This window comes from Sabethes cyaneus, chromosome 3 (assembly GCF_943734655.1).
Source record: "Sabethes cyaneus chromosome 3, idSabCyanKW18_F2, whole genome shotgun sequence".
NCBI classification, from domain to species: domain Eukaryota; kingdom Metazoa; phylum Arthropoda; class Insecta; order Diptera; family Culicidae; genus Sabethes; species Sabethes cyaneus.
The window spans coordinates 188,863,058-188,884,199 of record NC_071355.1 but is presented as its reverse complement, the minus strand read 5'-3'; the positions used below and the strand labels follow the sequence as shown (position 1 = coordinate 188,884,199).

General features: G+C 40.0%; 1 protein-coding gene across 4 annotated transcripts in view; it reads right to left on the bottom strand.

Moving 5' to 3' along the window:
• Window positions 1-17,120, bottom strand: part of LOC128742235 (dual specificity tyrosine-phosphorylation-regulated kinase 2) — a 95,063-nt gene extending 77,943 nt beyond the window's left edge. For all 4 annotated transcript variants that reach the window (XR_008412251.1, XM_053838525.1, XM_053838526.1 and 1 more), the window contains exon 1: window positions 16,078-17,120. Coding sequence is in view for 3 of the 4 variants with exons in the window: in XM_053838525.1 (XP_053694500.1) it covers window positions 16,078-16,095 (18 nt within the window). In the remaining variant the exon portion in view is untranslated. The remainder of the gene's footprint in view (window positions 1-16,077) is intronic.
• Window positions 17,121-21,142: the final 4,022 nt, after the last annotated feature.

The window sequence follows — 21,142 nt, the reverse complement described above, 5'->3', positions numbered from 1 at the left end:
ACCTTGTAGGCGCCGTTTACTAGCGTAATACCGCGATAGTTGCAGCAGTCTAGCCGATCATCCTTCTTGTAGATGAGACAAACCACTCCTTCCATCCATTCCTCCGGTTGCTTTTCCTCATCCCAAATCTTCGAAATAACCCAGTGTAGAGCCTTTGTTAACGTTTCTCTGCCATATTTATAAAGCTCTGCCGGTAGGCGGTCCTTCCGAGCGGCTTTATTGGTCTTCAGCAGCCCGATTTCTCGTTTCACTTTTTGGAGATCAGGTGCTAGGACATCACTATCTTCCATAGGCGCTCCCAGGTTAATTTCCGTTCCGCCTCCTTCTGCGAATTCGCCATAGAGGTGTTCATCGAAGAACTGCTTCCATCTGCCGACCACCTCGCGCTCGTTTGTGATTATATTTCCTTCCTCGTCCTTACACATGTCAGGTTTCGGTGTGTAGCCCTTCCGAGTTTGGTTCACCTTCTCATAAAACTTGCGCGTGTCATTAGCTCGGAATAGTTGTTCTAATTCTTCACGATCTCTGTCCTCCTTTTGACGCTTTTTCCTCCTCAGGATCGTGGTCAACTGGTTCCTAGTTCGTCGGTATTTGGCCAGGTTCTCTCTAGTGGCAATACTTAAATAATTTTTCCAAGCAGATTATTAACAAGAGGGGGAGAGATCTAAATAAGTAAAGAAGGTTGTGTTTCTCTTGCATTTAAACTGATTGCAGTTGTGCAACTGACTTCGAGAAAAGAGGGGGGTAATTAAATAGTTATGTTACAGAAGGGAGAACTGACTGGGAAGGAACTGACATGTAGGAGGACGAGGAGCGTGAGTATGAATGTATGTTCCGCCATAGCTCCGGAACTTCTGGGCTGTTCTTTATCAAACGTCGTTTCACAAGTTCACTAGTTGTTTTATTTCTGAAAGGTGGAATAGGGTGGCCAATAAAAAGGGGAAGGTTCAAAAACGCTTTGTGTTTATTTATAGGGATTACCGAGTAGAAGACAGATTAACAAGTGGTTGGGAGACAACGTGAGAGGAACTGACAAAGGGAGTAGACATATTCAAATGTAAAAAGAAGAGTTTTGTTTCTTGGATTATGGGAGTTTTCGTTACAAAATAGATGTACAAGTGACTGACAACAGTGCAAGACAACAGTTCCGAACAAATTCTTGCAATATATGGGTGCAATCTCGCAAAAGAAACGGATGATCGATCACTTTTTTATGGCACTTCACTTGCAGGACATCAAATTGGACTAGATTCAATGTTTAAAGATAAAGTCGGTTGAAGAAAACGGGTGGTTTTATCCTTTAACAAAATTGTCTGCTTTCGGGACATCAAATTGGACTGGATTTAGTGTTTAAACGTTAAAATCGATTGAAGAAGAGGGGTGGTTTTGCACTCTGACGTACTTCTCGAGCACAGATATCAAATTGGTGTAGATTTAAACGTCGTAAGGAAACTTTGACCTGTAGGGACGGGGAGTTTCTTCCACTTTTTTTTGCAAATACACGTTAAAACTTTGATGACATCTTTTCCAACCAATTGAGATGCGAGGATTTCTAGTTACACAATAATCTGTATGAATAAAACAGTTTGCTTTGCTTTTCCTGTGTAAATCTTATGGGAGAGTTTGCTCCCAGTCAGTTATTCATACGGCCTAATGCTTCATTACTTTCAATTTTTCAATAGTGTAAATTGAGAATTAATAGCGGCCCAACGCGTAGAAGATTTTCCAAACGATTCCAAATTGACCATTTTTCGAGAAAGATTTTTTAGAATGACACGCTATCTAGCCAAACCTTGCCGTAATACGTATTTTGTTGAGACGAGAATACCTTATGACTTTTTCTGGCGCACTTCCTAAGCACAGATATCAAATTGGTACAGGTTTAATCGTCGTAAAAAATCATCGACCAGTTGAGATAGGATTTTATCACTTTTTTAGTGAACTTCCTCAACACAGACATCAAATTGGGTTAGGTTTAACCGCTGTACATAAAAAATCTTCAATTTGGTAGATTGGAAACTTTATCACTTTTTTTAGCATACAGCCCATCCACCACGGCTCTATGCTGAAGAAGAAGAAGAAGAAGGCTGTTTATTTTGTAGCAATACGAAGTTTGTCGGGTGAGCTAGTAAATAAGTAAACAATAGGGCTTGATTCCGTCATAGCAATGAAGAAGTCGACCAAATTTTGATCCGTAATCCACGAACATTTTGATAAAAATGCAACCTGAGCGTTATCACAGAGCTGCACGTAAGTTAAAAATAGTACACCGTGCGTCTCCATTGAATTTCAGAAATTTTGTTTACCTTGAAAAATATAAATAAAAAATAAAAAAAGGGTTTCTAAACATGTGTATATTGATTTTCAGAAGATAAAACCATCTTTTTAAAGGGATAAACAAAGGCTCTTTAGTTCTCTCACGAATATTTTCAATAATTTGTAAAAAAAAACACCAAAATTGCTTTCATTTGGAACCAAAATTTATGGTGTTGCTTCCGTGATTCAAAAACGAACAAATCCCAGGTGTTAAATTGCATTTTTAAAACCTGACCTTACTCGACAGACTTCGCAGTCAACTGTTAGAGTACGAGACAATTGTGGAACAAGTGTTACGATGCTATTGACTCTTACGTAAACTTCATTGTCTACGGAAAAAATAATGTACGTGCAGTGTTTTCACAATAAATTTTGTGCTCAGTAAAAATGACGACAACTGGACTGTAGCTTTTGTTCATTTATACCTCTATGGTTATTTATTATCAGGAAGTCATAAAACGAAATTTATATTTGATAAGTTGAATCAGTTTTTTTGTCCTAACTCATAATCGACTGCAATTATTTAGCAGTGCATAATTGTTAAATTACAAGTTAGTGCGATATTTTTTATTTAAATTACTCCATGTAGAAGTAATATAACCAGGGGAAAATAGAGTACAAAATTGAATAGACCTAATGTTATGTTCCACTCCTAAAAGTTCAGAGTTTTCCCTGAAGTTCGGCGTTTGAATATTATCATCATAGTTGATAGTTCACCCAAAAACAGTTGATCTCATAGAAAGAAAGTCTTCCATTTGAACAGCTTATAGCTTTTTATGACACGTTTAAAACAACAATAAACAAAAGTTTCGCCTAAAGGGGAACCTTTATTCAAAAAATACTACCAACAAAGTAAAACTCAGATATACACTATCGAGCCGGTACTTTTAGTTTTATTTTATTAGGTTAGTCTCGCCTGCATCACAGCTCAGCAATAACAGACCAGAATAGGCGGTAACAGACCACTATTAAACCTCGTTCGACGAATAAAGCCGCCTGCTGATGGATTGCTTGTCGGCGTTTTGCATTTATTTAATTGCTCTCTCGCTAAAACGGTAGCCACCACCCCCCAGGTCGAATGGAGTTTTGAGACGAGCACACATCAACGGGCACATGAAAAATCAACCTTTAAATGTTTTATCAGCAGCGCACGTCTAGCAGCTATGTAAACATATTGTTATTGTTATCGCTTGGTTGGAAAAATGCAAATTTCGCTTTAAGCGGTATGAGAGGAAAAAACTGACTAACTCATCCAGCAGTAATTTACGAATAGTGTTGAAGTGTTTACCGTAAGTTTTCAGAATTTTTGAACGCCTTTCCCAGCGTATTGAGAAAAGCCGGGCAAGAACAATGCTTGTGATTATTGTGCATTCCACAGGCTGTTTAGGTTGAATTCTATTGGTACACTCGCTTGTACAACCAAAGCTGCACCAGCATTGGCCGTTCGAACTGTCTGCTCCGGAATTCGCAACTAAGCGCTAACCCATTCGAAGCCTTTTAAGCCTATATGCGGCCCCGCGGCATGCAGGGTGGCTACCTTTCAGCTGGGTAGAGGGGGTATGATTCAATTAAAGTGCAATTACGCCTTGTAGCCGGGTTTAATTGCCAGCAACAGCTCCACGCCACGCGCCTCATTCCGGTAGCTTATTGGCAAATTGTTCAGTTTACTTCGTATCGGAGTAGGCAGGTACGAACCGACGCGGGTGCCAAGGTGCGAATTGTGAAACGGAACTGGTAATGAAATCGAACTGGAAGTTTTTATTTGTAGGAGTTGCGTTTCGTTGCTGTTTTGCTGTTCACGCCTTGATGGATAACAAGCTGGCCCATGCCGTATTTACCGGTAAGTTGAAGCAATCGCTCAGGAGCCATCTGCAGGTTAAAATCAGCCAAATTAGTTATCCACTTGTTCAAGTACATTACTGAGTTACTTACTGTGGGATAGTTTTGATTGAGTAATTCATGGGTTATTATGAAGAAGTATAAATACAATTAAGCTGTGTGCTGTCAAGGTTACAAAACATGTGTTATCTTGAAGTGCATCCGCCGCATCAGCGCAGCTTATCCGGAATTGACACGCGCTGACGTCTGATACGGCGCAGGTCTTGGTTTAACAAACTGATAAGATAATTACGAAATTTACAGTTCGTTGTATGCAATGGTTTCGCGGAAATTTGCTCTGTATGACAAATTATTCACATCAATCAGGTGATTCCCCCCTTCACAGTGTTCACGCATTAACTCAAATTCAATTCCATTAATGACATTACACTTGAAACTTGAAGCTTCCAGCGAACCTTGACAGGCCGGCAGGAGGCACGCTCGAATCACAGTGGGGCTGACCTTCACTGGGCACCGAATAAGTGTCCAGCAGCAACATTCCTCACCAATTATATTAACAATTTCAATTTGCAATTCGTGGCTGAGTGGCGTTGTTGGTTCGGAGCAGATCGGAGTGGAAAAAAAATTACAGATAATTGACCAGCTGGGATTGAGTCGATTACAGCAGATGCGCAACGGAAATCAGCGGATCCAGCTAGGAAAATTAAAGCAAATCTAACCTTTATTACGTAATGGCAGCAGAATTGGGCCATTTTTTCATGAACATTTGCGAGTAGAACTAATGCAAACGCGCCTATTGATTCGGTCTTGCATCAACGTGGATGCGAGCTGGTTAACCTTCAAGGTGAAAATCTGCAAACTTCTTCATCGGAACGCGAGTTTTCAAATCTGTTTTTCATTTACGGCTTCTATAATAATAATCGTAAAACAGATAGCTTGTGTCGTAAAAATTTCTCATCAACTGTTAGCTGGTGCTGGTGCTGGTGCCGTGATTCATACTCTTCCTGCGGCGAAAGAGGTTGCTTTTGCACCAGCAAATGGAGTTTACATGAACTGGATGTAAGCTGCGTGCTGGTAATCATTAACGATTTGGCTCCGGAACTGTAAATTTCACAAATGCAATGCGTTCATTTTACGCTGGGTATTCACCCTGTCAGGAAATTAAATGCTGATAAAGTCACTGTTTGATCGAGTTTCAGATCATCTTCAATTCAGCTTTAAACCGACCGACGTACGGTCTAAAATTTTACTTATCAATTTGCTGGTTAATCTTATTTGAATTAAATAGATTAAATAGTTTTTACAGCACGCGTTCTCAATTTGAATATTTTACTTATGTTCACTTTAACATCAAAAAATAGTTGTTCTTCATCCAAGTGACTATTTTTTGTTATTGTTACTACGAGCGATTTTGTAGAAATTAGTGATAAGCTGAAAAAATCGGAAGCAAGTTTGATAAATTATAATATTTGATGCCGTAAGTTCGAACGTCATGCCAACTGCCGATGATAAACTGAGGAAAATGGTCAGAAGAGTCGTTTCTAATTCATTAACAACCAATTTCGCTAACAACAGTTGATGGTAGGCAGATCACGTACATGCTACATTTAGATATGATGTACGAACCGCATGGCCACCACGGTGCTGGATAAAATACTTAGGCACTTCCCATGGCGACCGGGGTTAGACGCATGGTCGCCATGAAATATATTCGAACCATTGACCTCTCGCGAATATAATGCATTAATAGCAAAAAAAGATGGCGTACTTATTTATTTATCTTGGAAGAGTACACAACGGATGACACATGTTTTACGTGTGCAATATTTGCCATATTCTGTTTCTTCCTACACACTTAAAAAAGAGTGCCGAAGTCAGCAAAATTGTGCCGAGATTTGGACAGCCGACCGTTCCGAAAATTTTTTTATGATGCCAAACGTTAATAAAGATCCGTAAACGTCGATTTGCAAAACTGAAATTTTCACCGAAAAGCTCGGCTGTCCAAATCTCGGCAAATTTTGCTAAGTTTTTTAAGTGTGTAGGAATATGAAAAACAAGTTCTAACATTTTAAAGCTTCGTGCTGAATTAAATCAACTTTGTTGACAAAAACTGATAGCATAAGATTTATTTCAATATTTGTGAACTTTATTGAATTTTTTTTGCGCCTCCCAGTTGGCCTCGAGGTATGATGCTGGCCTAATAAGCCAGTCGTCGTATGTTAGAATCTCAGCTGGGAGAGGCTGTTTAGAGCTAATAGCTCGGCTGCGAAAACGGCTGGCTGCGAAGTCTGTCGTATAAAAAGAGAAGGTCACGTTTCGATAACGCAATGTAGCACCTAGGCTTTGCTTTGCCTTTGAATTTATGAGCGTTATTTTTACTACACTAATCAATCTGTACTTCAACTACAGTAAACCTTGGTATTGTATTGACATATCACATTTGCATTTATTGTATTTTTTTAACTTCAACTGACCAGGGTCTAATTGAAGCGAATTTACGGGAAGAGTTGATGTAAAGGAAAAAATGGGTACACACTGAAGGCTTTTCCTATGATTTTAATCATCTATACCTATAAAGAAGGATTTCTGTCTGTCTGTCTGTCTGTCTGTCTGTCCGTATGTTCCTTATAGAATCGAAAACTACTGAACCAATCGGCATGAAAATATGCATGTAGAGGTTTTTTGGGGCCAGGAAAGGTTTTAGTGATGGTTAGAAACCCCTCTCCCCACTAAGAGGGGGGGCTCCTATACAAATGAAACACAAATTTCTGCATAACTCGACAACTAATCAAGCAAATCGAACAAAATTTGGAATGTGGGTGTTTTCGGTGACAAGAATTTATTCTATGGTAAATTGAGACCCCTGCCCTCTTTATAAGGGGAATTATAACTCCGCTCCTCTTTAAAAGGGGGGGCTTCCATACAAATCTCCTCATAACTCTAGAACTAATCAAGCAAATGGAACCAAATTTGGCACGTGAAGGTTTTCGAGGGCAAGAATATTTTCTATAGTAAATTAGGACCCCTCCCCACTTTAAGATGGGGGGCTCCTGTACCAAAGAAACACAATTTTCCTCATAACTCGAGAACTAATCAAGCAAACGGAACCAAATTTGGCACGTGGGTGGTTTTGGAGACAAATTTTTTTTCTATGATGAATTGGGACCCCTCCCCACTTTAGGAAGGGGGCCCCTATACAAATGAAATGCAAATTTCCTCATAACTCGAGAATTAATCAAGCAAATGGAACCAAATTTGGCATGTGAAAGTTTTCTAGGGCATGAATATTTTCTATGGTGAATTAAATCCCCTCCCCACTTTAAGAGGGGGGGCTCCTATACAAACGAAATACAAATTTCCTCATAACTCGAGAACTAATCAAGCAAATGGAACCAAATTTGACACGTGGGTGTTTTTGGAGACAAAATTTTTTTCTATGATGAACTGGGACCCCTCCTCACTTTAGGAGGGGGGGCTCCTATACAAATGAAATACAAATTTCCTCATCACTCGAGAGCTAATCAAGCAAATGAAACCAAATTTGGCATGTGAAAGTTTTCGAGGGCAAGAATATTTTCTATGGTGAATTAGAACCCCTCCCATCTTTAAGAGGGGGGGCTCCCATACAAACGAAATACAAATTTCATCATAACTCGAGAACTAATCAAGCAAATGGAACCAAATTTGGCACGTGGGTGTTTTTGGAGACAAAAATTTTTTCTATGATGAATTGGGACCCCTACCCACTTTAGGAGGGGGGCTCCTATACAAATGAAAAACAAATTTCCTCATAGCTCGAGAACTAATCAAGCAAATGGAACCAAATTTGACATGTAAGTGGTTTTGGACGCAAGATTTTTTGCTATGGTGAATTGAGACCCCTCTCTTCTTTAGAAAGCGAGTTATGGTCCATCTCTCCTTTAAGAGGGTGGGCTTCCATACAAATGAAATGCAAATTTCCTCTTATCTCGAGAACTAATCAATCAAATGGAACCAAATTTGGCATGTGGGAGATTTTGGAGTCTTGAATTTATTTTACGATAGAGACCTCTCACCCCTGTGATAGGGGGATATGGACTCCCATACAAATTAAACAGAAATTTTTGACTGAAGTTTTTGGAGCGTCTTAGTAGAATACGAAACCTAAAAATAAAAAATAAGAAAACTTATCCAATTTAATTCTACTATGTGTATAGTGTGTGTACTATGTGTACTATGTGTATACACATAGTAGAATTAAATTGGATAAGTTTTCTTATTTTTTATTTTTACAGAAATTTTTGCGAAACTCAAAAACTAATCGAACTCGAGAAATTCGAGACTCTTCCATAAAACATTAGTCAATACAAGACCGCAAAAACTATCTATAGTAACACTAGATCATTCAGGACGAGATGGTCGCGAGTGTTGCCGGTGACCCGCCGTCGGAAGCGCCGCCCACTGGGGGGCTTGCAAAACTCGGGATTGTGACAAAGATCATCCGAGATTCATGATTTATGTACAACACAGGTTAATTTGTGGCAATACGAAGTTTGTCGGGTCAGCTAGTATCTTATATATGATTCAATTAAAAGAAAAAATATTTATTCCCATACACTTCAAAGAATGTAAACCAAATCTGATACTCGTTACTCCGGGAGTTCCCCGTGGTAGTCATCTAGGCCCTCATGTGTTTAAGAAGAAATTTAAAAACAACTCAAATTTCACAGCACTATCCTGCAGTGAATTTCAAATACTACAATATTGATGCATACCTTGACCGGCTAAATGGGGAAAAGCACAAGCCAATTAAGCTATTGAGAAAAAAATCTATAGATTTTCAAGAAGTTACTTTATAAGATAAAAATATAGAGAAGTGTGTATGGAAAAATAAATTATTGCTACGTGCACTTTTCAGTTTTTTAATTTTCAATTTCGCTTTGAATCAGTGAAATATTTTTTATTTTAAAGCAACATTTTATAACAATACTAGCTGAATGCCCTATATCTTATTCGGGGCTCTTTTGTCTCCCAGGGCTAAGACGTTCCAAAAACTTCTGTCATAATGCAGAGTTTTTTTCATTCAAATATTTATCCTTCCATTGATTGCTATTTTTTCTATATACGAAAAGGAATATAACGAAAAGGAAACAAAGCCTTTTTCCTCCTCTGCTGTCTTTTCAGACCTCATCTACGCTCTTGGCTCTCAGTCGCTTGAACATCTATTATTGACTCGAGGTCAAGGAAAACCTCTCGTTTTTATAGCCTTCCTCTACTCTATTTTTCTCAATTCCCTTATGACCATCATGCCAAAAGGAACGTATGCCAAATTTGACAGCGACTGGTTTAGGCGTTCCGGAGTTATAGCGAAACAAACATGCAAATACCCACCCACGCTCACTTGTATCTATATAGAATAGAAGAAGAGCAAGAAGAAAAAAGAAGAAGAAGAAGATGATGATGAAAGAAGATAGAATAAAAAGATTTGGATTTCTCTCTTAACAGGGAGCACCTCCCATTTGTCTTCCAGCCATTTGGACATGTGTTTTCGGATCGAAAGTTTCCATAAAGTAAGAAACAAAGCGTTTTTTCCTTATTTGGACGTTCCTCCTATCTCGACCCCTCTCCCCATTTTGTCCCGTAGCGACTTTTCTCTCCGAAAATTTTTGTAATGAAAGAAAAACGAACCCCTTTTGCCATATATCCAGAGGTTGGAAAATTCGCAAAATGTATAAAGTAGGGTGGGTCATAAGTGCAATGTTTGAAGTTGTCATTAATTTTCGTGAGATATAAAGAAGGACAACAACAAAATATACTTTATATTGATGCAGTAACTCAATGTCTTCACATTAAACTATAAATCATCTGGAATAATAGTGTTATGCAAAAAAAATCTTCATTCTTCTGATCAAGTACCGATTCGCACTTTTAGCCCACTAGCGAGCCAAAAGTGCGAATACCACGGGGCAAAAGTGCGCAGCTTGAATCCATGCAATTAGCACAGCAGTAGCTAATAAAACCATATTATCTTCAATGTGCGGTATGTTTCGGTAAGGAATGTTTTCAATTGGCACCTTTCCTATTTTGCGCTGGTGTATTGCAGCCTCCGTCAGATCGAAACATTTCCAAACGTTTGTTTTTTTTTCATCAGCGGAAAAACATTGTTTTCTTTTGGTCAACATCTGTAGAGTACACAGTGTTCTGCAGATCTTCCATTTCTAGTATCTGTAATATAGTGCCTAAAGCTGTATATAATTAGCTATACATTTTTGCCTCGTCCATGAATCGCACTTTTGTCCCGTCCGTGAATAGCACTTCGGGTTTGATGAGGTTTGATTAAATTATATTTTGTGAATTCTTTTCACCGTATTTTGAAAACAGATATGTGTGTGATGTAAAACGCTGCTACAAATTTTCAACAAGTAATATCCTCCTGTTGATATCGTATTTGCCGTATAACGAAAAATTACATCAAAACCGCCCTAAAATAACATTTGCACATAACTCAGCAACTATGCTTCGTAGGCAACCAAAGTTTACGTTAGATTCAAGCTGTCAAAGCAGTCACCCATCGTTGCCAATGTAGTCAATTTACTCGGAAACTGCACCGATAAATCATTGAATCCCACTTTTACCCCCATCACACTTTTACCCCTCCTTACTCTATATACGCCGAGCATCGGCATACGATTTTACCATGAGAACACAGAGACTTGAACGGTTTAATTCGCCTATAACTAATGAGCCACATATATTCACGCTGCATAGCATTAGCGAATATACGAATATCGTGTGCAAAGCAAAAGTGCGAAATAACACTTTCTGCTGCTTTTAAAGCAACTAACACTACTTTAAACTTTTCTCTTTTTTTGATATTATTTTCAACGCTGCTTTTCTACTGTTTTGGCATAGCATCTGCTCACTATGCTGTTGCGACTTCAACATTGCTCAGAACTGAAAAAGTTGATTTTGCTGAAACCCACCAAATTGCGTAGATTGCGGCCCATTGAAAGTTACTGGGCTTTAATCATAAGGCATCTCAAGAAGGATGGTAGTGGTAGAGAAGCTGTAGATCCGTTGTAAGTTTTAGGAAAATGTGGTCTGCAGCAGTGCACAATATTTCACTGAACGTTGTGCAAAATCTCATGAAGCGCGTGGTAAGAAAAGTTCAGCAAATCTAGTATTTTACTTGATTCAATCATAACATACAATTATTTTCATATAGACGACCCAAACATATGCATTCGTTCGAAAATAAACATTTTCTATTAAAAATCAGTGTCCGTTTTATAAAATAAACCGGTCATAGAGTAAACAAGTATTCTATGGAGGTGAAATGCCACACCTTCCCCCTAAGGAAGAATGGCGCAGTGATAACAAACACAGTTTGGTTGATGCTTCGCGTACCAACAAACGATTGTAAGACTTTTTAGTTATATTACTTTATAATTAAGTTTATCAAGTTTTCTAATTATGCAAATTTGATGAATGTAGATTTCTAGGGGGTGAAGTGGATCTAGGTTAGCAAAACTGTGGCAAAATTGAATAGTTCTTAATTTTCACAAAAAGGCCGTAATTGGATCAACCCGGTAACAATGTGACAGCTCCCATACAAATCAAGCGTACCTAAAACTTCTGGTTCATGGTTCACGACAGATGTTTGAAAGCGGCGTAAAAATCAAAGCAACAGCTTATTATCATTTTCTTTTTGACAAAAAATCCCTTGTGCATATAAGAACTGAATTGGTTCATTATTTCAATAGAATAGAGCATTCTACGAACTGATAACATTATGTCAAGTACTAAAACGTTTCCGTGGTAATGCTAATGACAATAGCAGCATAACTGGTTCTTCTGTCGCAATAAAATACTCTATTTTTTGTACAACTACAACAATCTCTATTGCTTGGGTCCACTCTTGAATTTTGTTTAACTTGTTCTATTAACGACAAAATCGATCCAGCAATCATGAAAGAGCATTTCATTTTGAATTCCGCAGCGGATAACTCTAAATGAAATACGAAATCGAAGGTGCGTCAATTTTGACCGGCACGTAAAACCGATCGTCGTGACATTTTTGGCACTGGCGGGTGATATGGGAAACTGTTAATAACTGTCACTTTGTTACGGGTAGAATTGGATACGTCTTATTGCAATCGATGGGGAATGTTCGATGTTTTTTGAAGAATTGAGGGCAGAGGGCTCCGGAAAGGTTCCGGATTCTTGTTGGGGTATGGCCTAAATTGATATCTTTCATTACGTGTAACATTTTCCGGTATGAACATTCATTCATATTCGTTTTTTGTTCGGACCCAGAATCGATTTCCAGTCGATTGATGAAAATAGAACTAAAATCCACTAAGAAACAACCGGTATATGGTCGAGATGTCTATGAATTACATTACAATAAAGTCAATCTCTCCCCTTTTTGGTGCGTTGCTTGTTCTGGTCATTCAACACACCCACACAAGTTCTGAGTACCATTGGGAAGTGACCAATTTAGGTCATGTCTGCATTCATATCAATATGTATAACAAGCTATGTTGTGAAATCTCCGAACAATTGTTGTGTTACTGTGTTGCACTATTTCAGAAACGATTTAGTTTACTTGATAAGTAGCTGACTCAGCTCTGCGATATCTGGATTGCTGCTTCCAATCAGGTGAAAAGTTCATACGGAATATACTACATAATTAGGATAAATACCCACAGTAGTAGAGGTAGTAAATCAAACTTTGATGGCTCAATGATATGACACGGCATAAAATAAAAGAGGACACTCTACGATACATCAAAATAATGGTCGCGGTGATAGCTCCTTAACTCGGGAAAAATGTCAAACTACAAGACTTTGCAAATCAATGCCAACGCGTTTTCATTTAAGTCCGCGTGTTGCTGTCCCCATCTAGTAGCAGTTTCTACGTACTCCGGGGGAGGATGTGGCAATTTTCAGACAAGTTGAAACCGTATAATTATGGGTGTCAAGCTACAAAAGTTTGGGAGGCAATGGCAACGGAAGTTTTATCCAGATTCGCTGCTGTCCAGGCCACCTCTAGCCTGTCCGGTGGTATTCAATTCGTGAGTCATGATCTATAGTCTTACAAATCCTGGCAGGTAGCTTCGAGGTGCGATGTTGGTCTAACAAAAGCCGGTTGCCGTATGTTCGAATCTCGGCTGGCGCTGCTGAAGTCAGTAGGAACGTTGCACTAGCCCCGTAATTTTTCATCACTCTAATAATCGGCTACGAAGTCTATCGATAAAGAAGGGTAAAGTCTTAAAGACGTCTATATCCAAGTCTTTGCTATTTAGTCGTAAAAATTTGGACGATAAACGATGAATATCGCAAATTTCAAGCAGGGAGTTGGCATGTGTAAAACAAACGGAGATGGTATTACAGTAGGACTAGTAATTTAACCATTTATTCCAATTTTCTTCAACACTCATTGTAAGTAGTGATTTCTACCGTATTGGACAAAACATTGCAACTAACATCATATATCATTGTATATGTCAGTAAGTGTAAAAGTGACAGTAGTGACATCAATGCTCTAAACTCGAATTAGAATAAGGTACTGCAGTCGATGGTTCCCGAGCCTAGATTTATGCTTCATGATTACATTAGTATTCAGCACGACTAAAATATACAAGGCTTGCTACTCCGCGACCAGCTATTTTTTGTGACGTTGGTAAGTTCGATGAAATAAACAAACAGTTTTTTCCCGATTCATCTCCAAGTGATTGTTTCCACCGTCGAAAACTTTCTTACTATGTTTCCTTAACAACCCAACGCGATTTTCAGCATTATGAATGGAAAAAACATTTACCACGTGCAAACCAAATTGAGGCCTGCTACAATGTTTATGCCGACGAATTTGATGATGATGGCACATTTTATGTTTATCTCTAATGAGCTAGCCTCCTAGATTTAGGTCGTGAATATTCAGCATGCTAACAGCATGCTGGCAGTGTTTTGTTGACAAGTGCCGCTTTACGTTGGCCAAAATAAGTGCAACATTACGATTTGATTTGCTTTTAACGATCAAAATGTTGAAAAACCAGTTGTTAAGTTTTTATTTGAAAACACCAGTGTTGTATTCTGTGCATTTCTAGCAACGCAAGGTAAATATTGCAGGAAATAAAGAAAATACTCAAGCGTTCTTGTTTTGTAACGTCAAGCACAGAGAAGGTTCTTAATAGCCTTTGATTGGAATTGAGATATGGGTCATACCAAGGGTATGCCCCAGGTATAGCTCTACCGGGAAAATGGCCATGGGCTATAGAAGAGGGATACCACGCTCCACCAGGTCTATAGATGATTTTATGATCATCGGATGCATTACGAAGGATCCGTAAAAGTCATTCTTCATGTTAAATCAAGAATTACAGCGACTTGTTTCGGATCTGAGACAGTTGCTTTCGCTGTGGAAACATTAGAAAAGGGTTTGTTCAATCACATATACTCATTCTAGGATACCATGGAATGGCGGTTTAGTGTTGAATTGAAAGTCAACATAATCTCTACCCTTTCGAAAGCTTGTGGGAGATTGTCAATAGTAGAATCGATTATCGTTCGCAATAACGAGTAATTTTTTGAACTAATCCAAAATTTCGCGAAACTTTATTGACAACTATTTAAGGAGTGAAAACCCTTTCAACACAACATTTATCACACAAGCGACCTAAAAATGAACAGTTGAGTTGAGTAGTTTGTTGAACCATGCCACAATACATCTAATGACTGATCGCGTTGGTTTTTTTTTCAAGGGGTATTCAACTGTTACTACAATACTGCTCCGCAAGGGATGCTCCAATACAATAAACTGCTAATTATTAGTTTTCAAGAAAAAAGCCTTCATTACTCAATCCAAATTTAACGCAACCGGAAAGCAATCGCTTTCGGACCATACGCTGCACTCTGCAGCAAAACTTGTTTCAGGCTGTGCTCCGAACAAGAAAACCATTTCACCATCGATCGATCAATCCTGTTTCAAACACTCACTCAGCCCGGACCGGTTCCGGAAACTTCCGCTTGGGGTGGCGTTGTTGTTTGCATCATATGGTCGCGCTGAAGATGTAATGTGCTTTCGTTGATGATGATTTGAAAGTGAACAGCAGCGGCGAAAAAAACAAGAAATTGCGTATCACATAAAATATTTCCAAGCCACGTAAATTATTATATGTCTCAATCATGCCGGTTAGAAAGCGCAAATAACAAAGCTTGTTTTCAACAAATAAAATCGTAAAATTGTTGATGATGTGAATAAGTCTACTTTAGTTTCGATTGTTGGTGAAGATGAAACACTGCGTACTCGATTTGACGTAGATGTAGAAGTTAAAATTAAGTTTTAATCCTAAGAAATATAAACCTAAACTTAAAAATTGTATCAAAATAAGCTCTAAATAACTGGATTTTTACCATAAAATCTCAGTACATCACATTTCGTTATAATTTGATTAAAATTATATCATTTTATTAGCTACAAAAAATAACTTTCCATCATATTCAATTAAATTAAATTATTTAAATTTTATGTTTCGCAAGTTCTTTTAGGATATTGAGTACAAACGTTGATAGAAATGTCAATTGTAGCTACTATGTAATAATATTTTTGCTAGAACTTTCTACTTCCACTGAAGGGCTTCCACTTCATAAGGCTAAGATTCAAATGAGCATCAATGTTAGTAATTTATTTTTTAGTTCAATTTTGAAAATTGATATTGCACATTAGTTATATGAAGACTCTATGAAGGGTCTATAATAAAAAAATATATGAAATCCGGAAAATTTTTCATTAACTTTAAAGCACTTTAACCAACAAACTGTGTTGTAATTTGAGTTTAAGTTGAGCAAAACACCTCCACTCTCCCCATACGTATGTGATAACATTTAATTATCTATTTTTCCTCTAGGGGCATAGAACTAACATCTATGGTGAATACTCACTGGTCCGCGCTCCAGCATGATTGCAGCTTTGCAGCAATGGCGTTTGCAGGTTTACTTCGCTGAAAGGTGCAACCAACTAGCTCTAACGCAACAAAAGAACGCTGCTGCTTTGAGATCTTCTGTGCCGTGCCGTGCCGTGTGTGGGTCGATGCTGCTGCTGCTGGAAACCCACTGACTGCCGCTGCCACCAACAACGGTGATTTGTTAAGAAGCTCTTAGAAGTCAGTCAGTCTACGGGAAGAAGTGCGGGTACGACGACGGTTTGGCCACTGATTGAAGTTACGATGCCGCGGAGATTACGCAAAAAATAAGCACATATAATTTCTTCTTCAGCAACCTTTTCCACTTCTATCTATTATTCTTCTAAACCAACGACACGCCAGTGCCCGCAGGGGAGGAAAACCTTCTTGCGAAACCCACTACTGGTATAAGCGATTCCACCCACTGGGTTGTGCACTTCTTTCGCACCGTTGTTGCACCCGACAGAAAAAAAATAACTCCAAGCTGCAGCTATACCTACTTGCTTGCCGTGCACTTCACAACTTTTGCAACTTATCAAACACTTCAATTTCACGTACACTGTAAACGAAGGCTGATAAAGCTGTATGGAGTCGAATTATTTTCGATGCAATTATTATTCACCTTTTTGAGTCTAATTTTTCCGCATTAGCATCAACAACGGTGCTTTTATGCTGTTTACCTCGTTTGTCTTCTTCACCTTTGTTTTGCTCTTATGCCCTTTGCTGCAATCCCAGATTTCAATCTGGATCAATTGATTACTTTGGAGATTTTTCACGTTTCGTTCTGCCTTTCTGCCTTCGCGGAGGTGAATTGATTAGCTTGTTTCTTGTATTTTTCCTTCTTTTTTTAGGAAGACTAAAACCAACAAAAGCACTAACCGTGACACGGCGAAGAACTGTGAAGCTCAGAACTGCAGGCTGTCACTTTTCCACTCGCGCAGTTTGCAACACAACATTCGAATTCGGTTCAAGTTCGAAAACAAGGCTCACGCGTTTCGGAACTATTCAGCCATGCAACAACTCCGACCGACGTTTGGCAGCTAACTGATCGAGGGAAAATCGTCGACTTTGTGCCTTCGTCGCCGTCGCCGTCGTCGTCATCGGCGATGACTGTGTGACTCGATTAGCTGAGAGTGACCGTGCCGTCGCGTCGCGACGCGTGTTAGGTTTGAATTCCTTGGCTGGCTCTTTCTCTCTGCAGTCACCCGGGGGGCCTACTCACTACTACCAAATAGCAGCGCCAGTCGCGAGTTGGGTGGAAACAGGCGGCAGGAGCAGCAGCAACAGTAACAACAACTCCAACGCACACACAAAGATACCTACTAGCGTAATCGGAACCGGTTTAGAGTGCACGACGTTCGCTGCTGGGTGGGTTGGGGAGTACACGTGCTTAACTGTGTCTGCAACATGAGAAATACATATTCTAGCTAATTTCTAGTCGAAGCATCGCACACGATGGAATACCGGGGTGGCATGGAAAGAGAAAAAGAGAAAGAATAATTTGATGAGGTGGTGCTGCTGCTGCATGAGCGACGGGCAACGGGAAAAAAAGGGTTCGATTGAAATGTGCATTTTAATCGTAAAAATGGACGGGTGAGTAAGCGTTCGAGCAATGTTTCGACGGGTTAGGCACTGCTGCACACAGGCTGCGGCGTTCGTTTCCTGGTTCTACAACCGATCGGCCGACCGACCAACCGACGGACGGTGCCAGTGATAAAAATCAGCTGGCACATGCCTGGCTACGTGTTCTTGCTTTGTTTATTTTGTTGTTTACTATGTGCTAACATGCTGGAGAAACGGGCAAGCAAACTGTAGGATGTTGGAAAATGGACTGCATTAGGGCAAGGTTCGAGGATCGGAGATGCTCGGGAAGTTTTTCTTTTATGTGAATAGCCTATCAATAAATTTTGAAATGCAAAATTGATTCTTACGGATTGTGGCATTTGATCAGTACGTGTTCATGTTCATCACATGTTTCCGAGGTTCTGTGAAAGTCTTATTTGGATGATATAGAATAAGTATGATCAGCAAATTTTGTATTTGTCCTCTGTTCTGTCTTCTTTGTATGATCTTTTTTTGAATATAGACTCAAAACCAAGCTTCTCAAACAAATCACACCAGAATTCAAAAACTAGATCAATGGAAATCGAATCAGCTACCTAGAGTCGCATTGGTTATATCTGGACATGATCGGAAGAATTCTGGGAAGTCCCAGTTGAATAGCCAAATTGGAACTTGAACAAAAACTCATTGTGCGACAACTTCAATCAGATTTGAATTCCAAAGCTAGATCAATGGAAGCCATACCAGCTATCTAGGAACAAGTTGGTCATATCTGGACATGTTCAGGGCACTACCGTAATCACCAGAAAACTGGCCAGTTTCCAACTTGAACAAAAACTCGTTATACGATACCTCAAGTCACACTAAACTCTCCGGCAACATACTCGGTCCATACCTGTCCGTCTCCAATTTCTCGGTTGTCCGTCACTTTGCAGGTTACAATCCACTTGGTCATTCATTGTTCATTGGTCATTGGCATTCTCACAACATGTCCCGCTCATTGTACTCTTGCAGTTTTAACAACTTTCTGGATACTGGGTTCGCCGAAGAGCTGCGCCAGCTCATGGTTCATCCTTTTACTCCATATCGCCGTTCTCATTTACACCGCAAAATCGGTCAGTCAATGCTTTCAAGTCCCCGGCGAGCATTGCCCCTGTTTTGTATTCATAGAGGACTACCGGTTTTATTAGCGTTTTGAACATGGTACATTTGGTACGTGGGTAAAGCTTACCAGCTTAGGGATTTGTGGAGTTCGTAGTAGGTACGACTTCCGGCAAGAATACATCTGCGTATGTCACTGCTGCAGTTGTTATTCGACGTCGTAAACGAGGCTTACAGATTTGTCCATCACCTTGAACGCGTCCCCGTCGACTACCGCACCATTGCCCATGCGCGCTCGATCGCACTCGGTTCCTCTTACTAAAGGGCACAAATCTTCTATATGATTCTGAGGAACGTGCTGCTCGAGCCAAAGATGCTGAAGAGGTACTTAGTTTTAGACGTTTTCACCACTAATCCAACCTTCGCTGCTTCACGTTACAGTTTGGTACACTGCTCAGCAACCGCCTGAAACGTTTCTCCGGCAATGTCCATTTCGTCAGCGAAACTGAGAAACTGGTAGATTTGTCGAAGATTGTACCCCGCATGTTAAAACCCGCACGGTTCATAACACCTTCCAGCACGATGTTGAACGGGAGACAGGAAATACCATCGCCTTGTAGAAATTCCTTGTGTGTTTCAAACTGACTTGATAACGCACCCGATAACCTCACACAGCACTGTACACCATCCATCGTGACCTTAATCGGTCTTATCAGTTTCCCGGCAAAGCCATTTTCGTCCATAATTTTCCATAGCTCTTCACGGTCGATAGTATCGTACGCGGTTTTGAAATCTATGAATAGGTGGGGCGTACCTGATATTCGCGACACTTTTGGAGGATCTGTCGCAGCACAAATATTTGCTGTCGCTGTCGGTCGCCCGTCCGCAAAATCGGCTTGATAACTTCCCACGAATCTACTTGTCTCCACTAGGGTAGACAGCGAATGATCTGAGAAAGAACTTTATAAGCACCGTTGAGAATAGTAATCACTCGATAGTTCTTACATTGCAACTTCTCGCCCTTCCTGTTGTTGATTTGGCACATTACTCCCTCCTTCCGAACTTTCGGTAGCTGTTCTGTTTCCCAGATCCTGACTGGTGCATACAGATGACCAACCTATCCGGGCCTATTTTGATAAGCTCAGCTGCGATGCCATCTTTGCCAGTTATCTTGTTGTTCTTGAGCTGCTTGATGGCTTCTATCACTTCACTTATCGGCACATTATCCACCCAACTGTAGTACTGTTTCTTGTAGAATTTGGGCGTTTCCTGAGAACGATACAGTTATTCCATGTTCCTTGCACTCCATTTCTTCCAGGCGGCACTTCTTATTCCGGAAAACTGGGTTGGCTGCCTCTGTTTCTGTCTATATAGTTTCACATTTTGATGGTCCCCCTGCTGTAGCATCGACGCCCGCGTGGTATTCTTCTTTCCTAACATCCTTCGGCATATCTCGACGTAGTAATCGTTACGTCGACTCCTTTCAGCAAACCCAATGGCACCTTCCGCTGCACTGTTGATGGTTGCTATAACGCTATCCTACTGGTCCTCGAGAGAGGCTTCGTTTAGCTCTCCTTCCTTCCTTTAGCTTCCGGCAACGCTGCCTCAAGGCATTACGTGTACTCAATAGCGACTTCAGGTAGGCACCTTGAATCGTTCCAGATTGGCCCCACGCAACGTTCTAACGTCGATGATATCTGAGAAATGCCTTCCATTAGTTAAAGCGTGGTCAATTTGCGAGTCAGTCTGTTTTGGTGTTCTCCAGAAGTACCGACATGGGAGGCAGTGGCTGAAGTAGGTATGGCCATATTTTTGGAGGCGGCGAAGTCAATGAGTCGTTGACCGTTTTCGTAACCGGGTGTACGCTGAACTTTACAATAACCAGTCTAAATTCCTCAACGTGCCAACCTGAGCGTTGAGGTCTCCGATGACATTAGCATCGATACCGCACGCGCGCGAAAACGGTGATTTTTTGATAAAATCCAATATGGCGACCAAATCCAAAATGGTCACCAAAAAAAAAATTTACTCTATTTGAAAGCCCTGTTCTTTTTCTTTGCAGAGCTGGGCTATTTGTTAGTTGTTTCATGGCAAATCTATAAAATATCATATGATATATGTAGATCTCAAGGTTTGCTCAAAATTTAACTTTTTTGGACCTGTTAGGCCCCTTGGCGAACGAGAGGTCCACTATTTCGAGGTATCAAAAGTGCTATTCTTATTTTTTAACCATTTTCAACCAACTAATCGGAAAAGTTCCAATATTTGAAGACCTCGTGTGAGTAGTGGCCCCGTTTCAGCGGGAATTACTCTGGTCCAGTATCTTCTTTGGTGCGTATTAGCTTTGAGCGGGAAAACTTGGTTTCAGGTTTATGGAAGCT